Raw genomic sequence first — 13,858 nt, forward strand, 5'->3', positions numbered from 1 at the left:
AGTCTCCTGGATTGCCTACATCTTGTCGTGCTACTTTTCCAGCATATTACAGGGTGGTCAAAGTCCTTGAGTAGGATGAAGAGCTTGCAAGCGTGAAGCCTCCTGTAGCTGGAGGAAGAGGACTTCATCAGCTGGCTTTCCTTGATCACGTGGCCCGTAGTATACACCAGCCACAAGGTTCCTGTTGCTTCTTCTGTCTTTAATTCTGACCCACAAGCTCTCAACCTGTTCGTGGCTTCTCCTCAATGAGAATTCTCCTCATTCTTCACATTCTGCCCCTTTCCTGAGACAGAGGGATCATCCAGTTCTAACCCTGTAGATGGGCCATATGATGAAGCTGAGTTAACAAAAGATGCTCAAACATTATTTTGCCTTTCAACAGCAGTTCATATAGATAACTTCTAAAATCACTTTATTCTTCATGTTATAATAAATCGTCTTGTAAGTTATGTATATATCAACCCTCTAGGTTATACGCATTTTGCCATTCCCTTTCTCTCTGACATAATTTCTCAGTAACAGACCTGCTGCAGTTTTGTACTGGATCACAAATTCTGCACGTTCCCCTTTTGTCATCGTGTTCTTGATGACGTTCCCAGTGTCTTTCAGAGCGCTCACATCAAATCCAGGGCCTAATAGTTTCCCAGGCCACCAATAGATCTGTTCGGCTCCGCCTGTGCCACAGAAACATACCGTTCTGCTCATTAGCCAGGTCATGTATTCTTCTGCTGCTTCAAAACATGTTTTGAATAAACCTGTTAGTTATCTACCTTTTCTGTTATTTCCTACAATGAAGTTCTGGCATGAATCCTGCTTAAGGCTAATGTTTTCTCCATTGCCTAAGCTTTCTAACTTCTTGATAACATTATCTAATTTCCTTCAGAGTTTTTTTCAGAGTAGTCTCATGGCTTTCAAGGTAACAGCTCTTGTTCACCTCAGTGAAAATAAAGTCAAGCAGCTCTTTTAAAGTTTTATTTTTAAAACCAAGCAGGTCCTAGATAGTTTATATGCCTGTACTGAATTCTTCTCACATTCTTAAATCCTCTCTGAAGCATCTGCACAAAACTGTATCACAACCTTGATTACATGTTTTATTATTTCTTTCCTTAGTATTTTCATACATTTGATTTTATCTGCTAGCTTGTTAAGTCATCTTTGAAACAGACTGGCCTTTTCATCTGCATCAGATGGTGTATTAGAGTCATACCTTCACAAAGTTCAAAGACATCTCATTTCAAACTAGTAAATTGTCATCTCCTGGCAATGGCCACAGGAACTCTGTCCCTGCTGATAAAGTGAGGGCTATCAGCAAACTTTGATAGCATTGGGTGGGTGTTGGTGACTAATCTGCAATGCCTGACATGGGCTAGGCAGATCTGTTCTTTGTGGCCAAACTGATTTTGGAATTGAGGTCCCAGGGGATGGCTATGAGCATTTACTCATCCTTGTCCAGTAGGTCCCTCCCGCTAACTGATAACACTGAGTTGATTTACTTTGCAGCTGGTATGGACCTCTTCTCACAGCTTGTAAGAGCAGAAGTAAGTTTTGCTTGGATGATTGACAGCTGGTGTAAATTCAGCCCAGTTCAGAAGAAGGTGCTACGAACTGGGCCAACAATAACAGTTTTGAGAACTCTTGAAATAGCTTAGGTAACCCTCATTAATCGCTAAGGTGCAGATGCTGCTGTTGGCCTGGGATTTATGAGTCACAGCAGATAGCCTGAGCAGCTCAGAAATGGTGGTTGCTGAGCGCCGATCACCACCTGCCGGACAGGGAAAAGTTCACCCTGTGTCCCTGCAGCATCCTGGGCTGGCACAGCCACAGCCAGCCCCGCACTGGCCATGGCCACAGCCACCTCGTAGCCCCCAGGCATCTCTGGAGCTTGGTCTGAAGGCTGCTTCAGACAACTCAGCCACCATATGACTCTGCTATTGATTAATTTTATTTTTTTACTAATTTTAGGTAGTTATACTTTGCATTTATCATAGAATCATAGAATAACCAGGTTGGAAGAGACCCACCGGATCATCAAGTCCAACCATTCCTATCAAACACTAAACCATGCCCCTTAGCACCTCGTCCACCCGTGCCTTAAACACCTCCAGGGAAGGTGACTCAACCACCTCCCTGGGCAGCCTCTGCCAGTGCCCAATGACCCTTTCTGTGAAGAATTTTTTCCTAATGTCTAGCCTAAATCTCCCCTGGCAGAGCTTGAGGCCATTCCCTCTTGTCCTGTCCCCTGACACTTGGGAGAAGAGGCCAGCTCCCTCCTCTCCACAACCTCCTTTCAGGTAGTTGTAGAGAGCAATGAGGTCTCCCCTCAGCCTCCTCTTCTCCAGGCTAAACAACCCCATCTCTCTCAGCCATTCCTCATAAGGCCTGTTCTCCAGCCCCTTCACCAGCTTTGTTGCTCTTCTCTGGACTCGCTCCAGAGCCTCAACATCCTTCTTGTGGTGAGGGGCCCAGAACTGAACACAGGATTCGAGAAGCGGTCTCACCAGTGCCGAGTACAGAGGGAGAATAACCTCCCTGGACCTGCTGGTCACGCCATTTCTGATCCAAGCCAAGATGCCATTGTCCTTCTTGGCCACCTGGGCACACTGTTGGCTCATGTTCAGTCGCTGTCAACCAACACCCCCAGGTCCCTCTCCTCCAGGCAGCTTTCTAGACAGACTTCTCCTAGTCTGTAGCACTGCATAGGGTTGCTGTGCCCCAAGTGCAGGACCCGGCATCTGGCCTTGTTAAACCTCATGCCAGAGGACTCAGCCCAGTGGTCCAGCCTGATCAGATCCCTTTGCAGAGCCTCCCTACCCTCCAGCAGATCGACACTTCCACCCAGCTCAGTGTCGTCCGCAAACTTGCTAAGGGTGCACTCGATGCCTTCATCCAGGTCATTGATAAAGACATTGAACAGGGAACAACTCTATTTCTTTTATGGAAGAATACAACTGAGGGAAAATACATGAAGTTCATTATTATTTCATCTGACAAGTATGTTCTTCTGTACAAACATCCCCCACAGCTACCCAGTCTGAGTTGAATACTAGCATTAGACAGACACATCTCACCTGAGGAAAAAGAGTAGGAGTAGATATGTCATTCAGTTTGAAGTCCCCAGAAGCAGCAAGGGATGGGGAGGTCAGGAGATTCTGCCTACAAGCTGTAGCACCACAGATTTCAGTTTGGTTTTAAAACAGAAGGTTTCTTGAAACAAAATAAAAAAGGTCATCACATATCTTAATGTATTGTAAGCCTAACTTTGTATATTTTGGTTGATTTCTGTGTAATCCCATCTCCCAACACTTCTACTTTATTCCTTTCATATCCTTTTTCATTTCCTGTTTTTCTTTTTTCTCTTTTTATAATTTATGCCATTTCCTTATCAAATTGTTCTCCTGATTATAGAGCATATTAAATTTTATTAATTAACTCCGTCTGCCTCTCTAGCTTTTAATTTCAAGTCTCAAGGATTCATCTCCCCTGTCAGTGCCTTTACATATTTTCAGAGATTCCTTCAGAGTTTCTACAGGCTTTTGTTGTCTCTTTGTTTAAGCACACTGCTGATTTTCACTTCCCTGCTGAGATCAAATATGTTTTCTTACACAAGATGACCTTTGCGAAACTTACAATTTTTGTCTTGCATCCTCTTCTGTTTTCAGGTATCAAAAAGACTCCATTTAATGACATTAACTGATATCATTATTTCATTAGGATTTAATCCTTCAAATTTAGGATTTCAAAAGCAACAAATGATTTGTGGTTTCACCTGCATTTAGTATCCATTTTGAGGCAGCTTGAAGGGATCTGATTCTTAAGAGCCCCTTGATGGTTGGTGCTTTGTCTCACTGGTAATGAACTTCTGATGATTATCTCATTTCTGAGTTTCTGTCAGATGTCTGCATTTGGAGAGATTCATCTTGTATAATCCTGCCTGTCATTATTACTCCCTAATACTGTTTATTATATCAGCTAGAAATTCCCATTAAAATCCTATGTAGAGTAACAAATTTGATCCTTTGCTGGTCTTAGCATCTATGCTTCGATGTGTTATGCACCCTGTCTTCCAATGGATTGGTAACACAATCATGTCCTGAGAGCCCACATGCACTCCAGGAATTACCAGGAAATTTGCACAATTAAATCAGTACTGCAAGAAAAAAAAATAATCCTCTTATTAAAACAGTTACATTCTGGGGTACATATTCTCTAATAAAAAATATTATAGTCTGGATTCTTCATTAGAAGTTGTTGAATCGTTTCAAACATGTATATGAGTCTTGACTACATTTAAAATATTTTCAAGATGACCTTTTGTCATTTTCCTCCTTTTTTTTCTTTTTTTTTGTTTTGTTGCTCCGCAGCTTTTCATCAAAGTTCTGTGACCATCAGCACCAGTCTGGGATATACGTATTTTATGCTGAAAATGATGATGCCTCCACGACAAAAGAATTCACTCTGTATGTGAGAAGTAAGTGAGGAAGCAATCCCTGTAAAGATAAGTCAAAGTCTGGGATTTTGACACTGGTATAAATAGAGCTAATATGTTACTTTTCCCTTGATAATCCTCATTTCATTTACATAGATTTCCTGTTAAAAATGGAGAAACACGCAGCAAAAATGTGATAGCCGGCTACTGAAATCCAGGCACTGGGTCAGAGAAGGGTGACAGCTGCTTGTTGGTTATGTTTCTTGTCTTGGTCAGGGTTGAAGAACAGAGGAAGTTATTAATTGTTTTCTCTTCCTCTTTACTCTGCCATAACCAGAGAGGACAGAATATGAGAAATTAGTCATATACTGAGAAAATTAATACCACTGAAGAAAACCACAAAGTCTAGGAGCTTTGTAAAATGCAGTGTCTGTATTCTAACTCTACGGACACAGAATATATGAGTGCTGTAGAGAACACATGAGATACACGGTGAGAGGGAACGCTTATCCTCATCAGGTGTTAGCTTTCCGTGGTGTGTTTATGTCTTTATATCTTTCCTAGTGGCATTTGTGAGTTCGTGCAGTTAGACTGGAGACCCTTTGGTATGTGACACATGTCGTAGGTCTGCAGTGCCTCCTACACCCCTGCCCATGATTTACACAAACGCAGTCTTGCCTAATGCTCTCCATTATCTCAATTCTGTCACCTAAGTGCAGCATCTCACCCTTGCTCTAGGTTAAGGATCTTTATTCATTATAGATTATTTATAAAGGGATGCTCTGTGCGCATTTTGTATGAGCCTGACACCCAGAACTGGGGTGCTAGGGGACTCCCAGAGCCAAACAACTGCCCTGAGTCAGAATAGCAGAAATCAAGACTTCTAATTTTGGCTCTGCCACTGTTTCGATGTGTGCCTTGCCCACAGTGCCATCCCACAGAAACAAGGCGTGGGACTAGAGGAAGGAGAAGCACTTTCACAGGGGCATGTGGGTGGGTTATTTTGGAAACACAGCAATAAATCTTGGTCTCAGCAGATTGCCACAATAATGTAACGGGTTTGGTCACTAATGTGCTGACAGGAACTGTCTTGTGTTGCCTTGTTGCAGGAAAACCTGCAGTAACGATGCAGTTGTTGTTCAACCAGATCTCCTGCGTCGCTGACAGTTACCCTGCCTCATCCTGGGTTTGGAGGAACTGTCCCAAACTGAACTCATCCAAGTAAATAGTTTTCCCTCTTTCTTATTCATTGCAAAGAGCGTATCCGAGCTACCTTTGGTTAAATGAAGACTGGCCTGTGAGAAACTAAGTGTAAAATGCACCCTTGACCATTTGTACAAGGAAACGTGGTGGCCCCCTCCAGAGGAACTAGATCACCAAAACTAGGGAAAGTTTTCCATTTAAATGAACAGTTAAATACTTACAAAGGCCAATCTATGTTTTTCTGTTGGCCTGCCAAACTTAGAGGGCATCCAGGGAATGTAGTGGTTAATATGGTCTTGATTAATTGGTTAAGCTTTGGTTAATGAAGCTGTTACAGTGACTTTTTACCAAAGCCAGTAAAGTCACTGAGAGCATTTCCAGTAAAGTTAGTAAGAGTGTTTCTATTTTCTCTGTTTATTTATGACAATGAGCCTGGCTCCAAAATTTCAAGAGGTGCTGAAAGAAAATTTAATCTTTTATGGTTGCTGCAGTTTTTATTTTAGATATGCCAATGAATTTATAATCCCATGGTGCAGAACAGTACTAGGTCAAATTATGTTTTAAAAAATTGTGGATAAATCTCTAAGTATTTTAACTAGGTAGAATTATCTAAACCACTTTCTCATCCATATCTTTCAAAAAATCTTCCTAACATCAATGCGTGTGCAGAATTGAAAGAGGAAAGAAAACATCTGGCTAGTGAGTTTAAAACTCTCCTTAAAACATATTTCAGGAAAGAAAACGCTGTGATAATTATTTTCTTGGGAACTTCCACATGTAGAAGTTGGTACTCTGTAGAGTTGAATAAATTTTATTTATTTACTTACTTACTTACTCATTTATTTATGAAGGCAGTAAATTAGGCAATAAACTGATGAGTGATAGAAAAACTAAAAGTCAAAATTATATCCGTATGGGCTTCCTTTCCCTTGAGTATAACGTTCCCTCTTTCTACATATCAGGTCTTAAATAAGTCATTAATACAGTGTGGGTACTCTCCATCTTGAGAGAGAGCAACTTCGTGATTGAAATAATACACCTTCAGGGAAACAGAACTTCTACTGTGGTTTCATTTTTTATTTATTGTTTTAGTAGAGGATCATTCGGAGCTGCTCTGTGGTTTGAGTGTTTGAGGTAAAGGGGAAACCAGTGGGAACAGGTGCAGTAAGGGGCGATTCATGTCAGCTGTGAAACTGATGGAGGCCCTGGAGATCAGGGGGTGCAGGTGCCCTACCAGGGCAACGATGGAGAGTGGGAGTGAGCCGGGTGTAGGGAGGTAGGGAGCCAGTTCACCCCCTGCTGACCCTGCCATGTCCATCACAAAAAAATAAGACTGGCAACTGCTCTAAAGCCTCACTCTAACAGTGACAAATAACAAACAACCTCTTCCTCCTTCCTTCCCTTCCACCACAGACATAAGGCATGTTTTGAAGCATCCCACCTTTTCCCTTGGAAAATGCCACTGTAAGCCAAATATCAAAACTGATCTGATTTCTTTTCCAGCTGTACTGAAGAAATCACTGAGGGGATTCACAACTTCTTGCCAGAGAGGAGATCCCTGGGGTCGTGGATTTCAAGCAGTGCTTTAGATGTAAAGGAGACAACAACAACCTTCTCCGTTGCGTGCTGTGCAAATAACTCTGCTGGTTCAGCCTGTGAAAAGAGTTTCATTAACCTGTCAGGTACCATAAGCGAGTCCTTTAGCACATGCTTTCTCAATTAAAGTCAGCGTGGTAGAACTTACAGTATTTTTAATCTGACTAAATGGCTGCCCGTGCAGTGGCATCGCAGGTAAAGCACAAGCACTGTGCGTATACAGTGTGAGAAATGGTGGGTGAGCGGGAGACTTGTCCCAAAAGCTCAAAAAGTAGAAATTTCATGATAGGAGGTGCAGGATAAAGCCATGGCAATGTTGGGGTCTACTTCTTTATTTCATCTTGGTAATCCCTACCTGAAACCTGGAGGCATAAGCTTTGGAAGGAGCTGAAGCCACTTTGGTAGCTGTTGTCAGGTGTTGACTCTTGCTCCTCTCCTGGAGGTCACTGCGGTCACCCATGGGAGCTTTTCTCACCCCATACTCATTGCGTAAACGAGCATGAGCATGACTGAGCCAACAGACCCACTCATGGGACAGTCCTTGTCTGGGAAACAGGAGAAAATACCAGGGGAGAGACCTCCTTGAGCTTCTGTAGGCAGGTGGCAGAAGGCTGAGCCCCAGTTTGGGAACCACTGTCTGGTCTTTCTTCTTGTAGGGGGCAGGAGGGATCCTTTCCTGATTGAACAAGAAAGTCAGTATGATTATTTCCCCATTAACTTTATGCTTTTAGCACCTTATCTATCCCATGGGGCAAAATAGTTCAGTTACAGGGAATATGCTGTGGCACCTGGGGAGTGTTTTGAAGCAGCACAGACATTTCCTTTGTCAGGGAAGACAAGCTGTTTGGTGGTTTTGCCTACAGCTGTGACCACCATTAGAGTCTGAGCATTTATGTTGAAATTACAATAGAAAGTAAACATAATGTTTATGCTCTTAGACAGAACCAGAATACGAGGACAGGTCTCATGTAGCACTCACCTAACCACTGATGTCTCACAGTATAGTCTTGACTTGTTAAGATTCCCTGGCTGAGCAGCAGAAAACTGTTCCAAGCAGATTGTGTACAGTCCAGCCGCTCATGATTGGTGCTTTTGCATTTCATGTATGTTGCTTGGGGAAAGGCACAGAGAGAGAGGAGGAAGACATAATAAGAAAAGGAATTGCTTATTCCTGTTTAGGCTCACAAAGCCCGGTCCCTGGATCACACCAACACCTCCATGCACTTACATTTATTAATCAGTGTAGTGTTTGGGGTTTTTTTTAGTGAAAACAGATGCCAGAATTGCCCAGCACTTAATGCCTCCTGTCCAGCTCCTTGCTTTGCACGTGGCTCCATCTCATTCCCTGCGCAGAGGAGGCTTGGGCATGAGAGGACTGCTAAGTGGCAGAACTGACAAAGCTGTGGGTTCTTCTTGCACCTTTAGCTGTACACACAAGCTCTGATTCAGTGAGCAGTAACATTTATTTCTTAAAGTTGCAGGAGCTGTTTCTTCCTCCCCGGACAGTGTTGCATTCTATGTCTCTGTTGGATTTTTCCTTCTATTGATGGCTTTTTCGCTTGTGTTCATTTTTCATAAATACAAAAAGGTAAAAGTAAACATAAATACCTGCCCCTTCTTTTACTCCTACCAGGCTGTTTCATCTTCTCTAAGACTTATTCCATTTTTTTTTTATTTCAAAGCAATTTAGATATGAAAGCCAGTTGCAAATGATACAGATGATAGGCCCTTTGGATAATGAGTACATCTACATCGATTTCCGAGAATTTGAATATGATCTCAAGTGGGAATTTCCCAGGGAAAATCTGGAATTTGGTGAGCAGTCCACAAGGCAAATCACAATGTTGGTGTAGTAGAATGTTCTATACCAACTGCAAATAATATTTACATCTTGTGTCTTGTAGGACAGGTCCTTGGTTCTGGGGCTTTTGGGAAAGTGGTGAATGCGACAGCTTACGGAATTAGCAATGCAGGAGATTCAGTCCAGGTTGCAGTCAAAATGCTAAAAGGTACAATAAACTCTGGATGCCTTTCACAAGCAGTGATATATTCTGGTGGCTCCAAAGCAGAAGCAGTGTTGGGAGAAATCCCTTTATATGAACACTTCTAGCAACTACACTTCACAAATGCTCGATTTCAAAATTCTTTCAAAATGCTTCCAAAATCCTGTTTCAGTTTGGAAAAGTATCGTTGAAGTGCCTTCTTCCTGCAGTGTGTTGCATTTTGTCCTGCACACCACAGGTCTGTGTTGTATGGGGGTGAACGTAGCTGCTTTGCTCTGAAGAGGACAAGGCAAATTCATAGTGCAGATTAGCCTGCTGGTCACACTAGTGACACAGGGGTCTTTGGAGAAACACAGGATGGTCTTCTCAGCTATTGGACTGCAACTGGTTGTGTGCCATATGAATGCTGAGAATTTTTTCTCTTAGCATTTCTGCCTAACAAGGTTGACTATTGATTTTTCTGTGCTTGGGCACTCCTGAATACTCTGCGGTCCTTCCTGGTCAAGTCCAAAAATGACACATATGAACATTTTATGACTGCTTTCCCAGGCATTCAAATTAACCTCTCTCACACATCTGTTTATTTTACACCTTTGGAAAAAAATTTTATACCATACAACAATTTTTTAGGATGTTCTCAAATGTACTCTAAGTGCAGTTAACTTGAAATGAATACTCACATGTGACAAAGCGTCTCAAACATCTACATTTTTATTTCCTTGCTGAAGATTTCCAGAACTTTGTTATTATTTTTACAGAAAAACCTGATGCTTCAGAAAAAGATGCTCTAATGTCTGAGCTGAAAATGATGACTCACATTGGAAACCATGAAAATATTGTGAACCTACTAGGAGCTTGTACTGTGTCAGGTAATCTATGGAAAGGAACCTGATTACAACCTTCAGACTAACAGGGGCTCCTGAAAATTGATCACTGAAAGCAGTACTGAAAACATCCAAGCCATAATTAATCACTTATTCCTAGTGCCCCTGCCCCCTTCTTCACCAGAATCCTGTCTTTGGCCAGCCAACTTTGCTGTTCTGTGCTGGTCCAAAATAGGAGGAAGATGAACTCAAAGCAAAGTTAAGGCCACACATGTCTACAGAAATGGGTCCTTTCTAATTGTATTTGCATGAAGTGATACAACAGCCCTTCTGTAGAAGAGGTTTCCCTCTTAGGGTGATGATGGCACTGATACAAACCAGTCTGCTGAGCAGAAAGGAAGAACTTACTGGGTGTAAAGTACTTGCGTATCCACATGATTCTTTTCACAGTAAAAAAAAGAGTTGTTGTTTTTTTAAAAAAAAATCATATGGCTCATCAAACAGTGAAGCTGTAGAAAGAAATGTGAAAATTACACAAGACTAGACAGGAAAGACTATGAACTGAAAGTGGCAAGATATTACCACTAATTAATTATTGTGTGACTTGTGATATTATTGTGGCAACATACATAGATTTTCATGTCCCAAGAACTCCCTGTCTGGTCAGTCCAGTGTAGTGAACAGGAACAAGTGGAGAGAAGCTAGAGAAGGGAGGACAGGGGTATAGCCAGTGTTTGCCCATAACATGATTTGTAACATCTGCCACTGAAAAATTTGACAGATTTTTCTGCCACTGATATTTATTAAGTCAAAAAGACCAAAGAAAACAGTTAACTCTTGCTACTTCAGTTTGCTTCAACAGCAACAGTATCATGCAAAGAAATTTTGAGGCATAAGAGGAAAGCAATAGGTTGGTGGTGGTGGCTTGATCTGATCTGAAGTTATACAAGCTAACACTGTCTTCTGGAAAATTCAGCAAGATGTGATGGTATAAGCAGGAGAGATGCAGGAAAGACCTGCTTAGTCTGGCTGGGTAAGGTGGGGACACTTCCAGACTTACATGAGTCCTGTGTTCAGAAGCATTTCCATGGCTTCCAGGACTTTCACATCCACCCTGTGAGAGACTCTACAGACTTTTCACAGCATTTCCTACCTTGCTTGACTGGGCCATTTTGGCAGAAATGTCCATAAATTCATGTTTGGTCTTTCTGAGCCAGAAGTGGTGATGCTAGTGTAAGATTTTGCAGGAGTGATATGTGATGCATTTGCTCTGCTCCTCTGAGCCTGTCTGGTCAGGAATAGGAGATATTTTTCATTGTTGAGAAAGTTGTGTGACCAGTGCTTCACTCAAACTTACCTCATTGTAAGGTCTTTACCTCCTATCCTCGCTGCAAACACAGTTGGGCTTCAGGTGGTCTTCATGAAAACAAAAGGATATTTCCAGAGCATGAAGGGATGGCAGATAAATGAAAGGGTATAGATCAAATTATATCGATTTATATCACCAAGATAATTAGCAGGAGTTGTTTTTACCTTGAACCATGTATTGTTTAGACAATATGTTGTATGTTTATAACTTGTGCTGTCCTCCCCAGTGCCATTGGTATGGAGAAGGATGTTTGTGTCTTTATAGCAATTTGCAGTCCACCTTCAGAGATGCACCACAGGGAAGAATCAGCTACACAGACTTTCCAAAGGGCCATTACAGTCAGTAATTACAGTCAGTAAACATTACCTGCCCATCACTACAGGTTATCTACCTGGCAAGGGAAGGTGCTTGAGGTGTTTAATACAGATTAGTCCTGGAAGATGAGGCATCATTAGGGCTTTAATGAGGAGTGTGCTATAGATAGCAGGAAGTATTTACATTTCCAACTATTTCAGGACCAATCTACTTGATATTTGAATATTGTTGCTATGGTGACCTTCTGAACTACTTAAGGAGCAAGAGAGAAAAGTTTCACTGGACTCTGACAGATATTTTTAAACAGCACAACTTCAGCTTTTATCACAATATCAATTTGGAAAAAAAATCCAGGTAAAGCATTTAATACTTTACAACTTTATAAAGCTACTGTCTCTTTTTAAGCTGCATTCTCAGCTGTGCTGTAAACTGCTGAAATTATTGAATTCTTGAGAATGTGCCCTCACATACTTTAATAAGCAATGCCTTGGGAGGAGCTGAGATTTGATTCTCCTTACAGTCTTCTCACAAGGCTGCAAGAGACAAGAAATCCCCTATTTCTCTTCCTAGTTTTGTGAAGACTGTGTCTGTGCCCAGATTTTTAATGGCAATGACTGATTATGATTTTTCACTGCAAAACAGTTTATGTGTAGAAGATTATGTGATCCACTGTGTGTAATCTTTGAAAATATGCCACCCACTCCAGGAAGGGAACTCACCTGACATGTGGTGTGAATATGACTTTATGCAGAGAGGATGAATTTGAGATCACACAAGGAAGTCAAAACACGAATGTGACATATGGATCAAATGGGGTTGTGCTGAATTCTGAAGAAGGTAAGAGATTAATTGGTTTTATATCTAGTAATTCTGTTATTATTCTTTTTATTATATTATTGATACAACTAGAATAGATTCAGTAAACTGCTTTCTATCCTCTCTCTCTCTCTTCCCTCCTGGCAGAAATTTTGCTGGAGAAGGATCCAATAACACTTAAAACCAGAGAACTCTGTCTCTAGTCATGCTACACATAGCCTTAGTGTATGAAAATGCCCTTTCCTTTATTTTCTGTCTGAGAAAAGGACAGAAAAGAAGGACATTCTTTGTGATATTGTTCTTGGTAGAAACACATGAAAATACTTACAACAGTCAATAGAATTAATCAGAGAATGAGAAAACCCATGGAAAACTTGCAATCCTGGTTATTTTTTACAGATAAAACTAAGCATGCAAGCAGGCAGATGGATGAAGAAGAGGATCTTAATGTACTCACCTTTGAAGATCTTCTTTGCTTCTCTTATCAAGTTGCCAAAGGAATGGAGTTCCTTGAGTCCAAATCGGTATGGTGAAGGGTAAGAAACTGTTTAGATAGAAAAGATGGCAAAAATGTGTCGGTCTATAAAAGCCAGACTGAGGTACAGAGCCACACTGTGGCAGGCTTGAATGATACCTCCTTCCCCAGCATATGTCAAAGACTGAATTACAATATTAGACGTGGCCCTCAGTAAGACAAAGTGGCTGCGTCCTTCTGCCCGCTCCGGCCCTGTCCCTTGCCACAAGGAACCAGGGACTGTTCCACTTGCACATTCTCCAGACTGAAAAGTAGACAGAGGCAGCAATTCAGACAGCTCTGTGTGAGACAAGGGAATTATGTCATTATGATACCAGATACTGCAGAGCGTTAACCCCTCCCTTCCTTTTAAGTGCATTCACAGAGACCTCGCTGCCCGGAATGTACTGGTGACCCATGGAAAAGTGGTGAAAATATGTGACTTTGGTCTTGCCAGAGACGTAATGAATGACTCCAACTACATTGTCAGGGGTAATGTAAGTTCCTGAGTGTTCTCTATTTTTCATACTGTTGTAAGGATGATGAGGAACCAAGAAAGTGAAGCTGTTAATTTTCAAATTGCTTGTTAGCTTTATAGGTATCTGTACAGACAGTACAGGTATCTCACTTTTTCTTGCCCTTGGCTAATTCAGATTCTTGGCTTATAATTAACCTAATCATACTAGTACTTTAAATGAGGTAGTACACACGTCCTTTTTAAAGCACAGTGAAATGCGTCATTGGAAAGTGCTGGGAATTGTTTACTGTTGAGGACAGTAATAGCATAGGGAC

The 13,858-nt window shown here is 41.5% G+C and overlaps 2 protein-coding genes across 2 annotated transcripts in view; both read left to right on the forward strand.

The window, feature by feature from the left end:
• FLT3 (fms related receptor tyrosine kinase 3) overlaps positions 1-13,858 on the forward strand; it is a 45,591-nt gene that overhangs the window by 27,999 nt on the left and 3,734 nt on the right. Inside the window, exons 10-20 of the mRNA XM_069883137.1 lie at positions 4,362-4,468; positions 5,536-5,647; positions 7,133-7,311; positions 8,701-8,813; positions 8,908-9,040; positions 9,130-9,234; positions 9,987-10,097; positions 11,937-12,090; positions 12,443-12,573; positions 12,952-13,076; positions 13,441-13,563. Of these exons, the coding sequence (XP_069739238.1) occupies positions 4,362-4,468; positions 5,536-5,647; positions 7,133-7,311; positions 8,701-8,813; positions 8,908-9,040; positions 9,130-9,234; positions 9,987-10,097; positions 11,937-12,090; positions 12,443-12,573; positions 12,952-13,076; positions 13,441-13,563 (1,393 nt within the window). The remainder of the gene's footprint in view (positions 1-4,361; positions 4,469-5,535; positions 5,648-7,132; positions 7,312-8,700; positions 8,814-8,907; positions 9,041-9,129; positions 9,235-9,986; positions 10,098-11,936; positions 12,091-12,442; positions 12,574-12,951; positions 13,077-13,440; positions 13,564-13,858) is intronic.
• Positions 1-13,858, forward strand: part of MTIF3 (mitochondrial translational initiation factor 3) — a 280,029-nt gene that overhangs the window by 754 nt on the left and 265,417 nt on the right. The window lies entirely within an intron of this gene.

The sequence above is a fragment of the Phaenicophaeus curvirostris genome, chromosome 1 (assembly GCF_032191515.1).
Source record: "Phaenicophaeus curvirostris isolate KB17595 chromosome 1, BPBGC_Pcur_1.0, whole genome shotgun sequence".
Classification (NCBI taxonomy): Eukaryota; Metazoa; Chordata; class Aves; order Cuculiformes; family Cuculidae; genus Phaenicophaeus; species Phaenicophaeus curvirostris.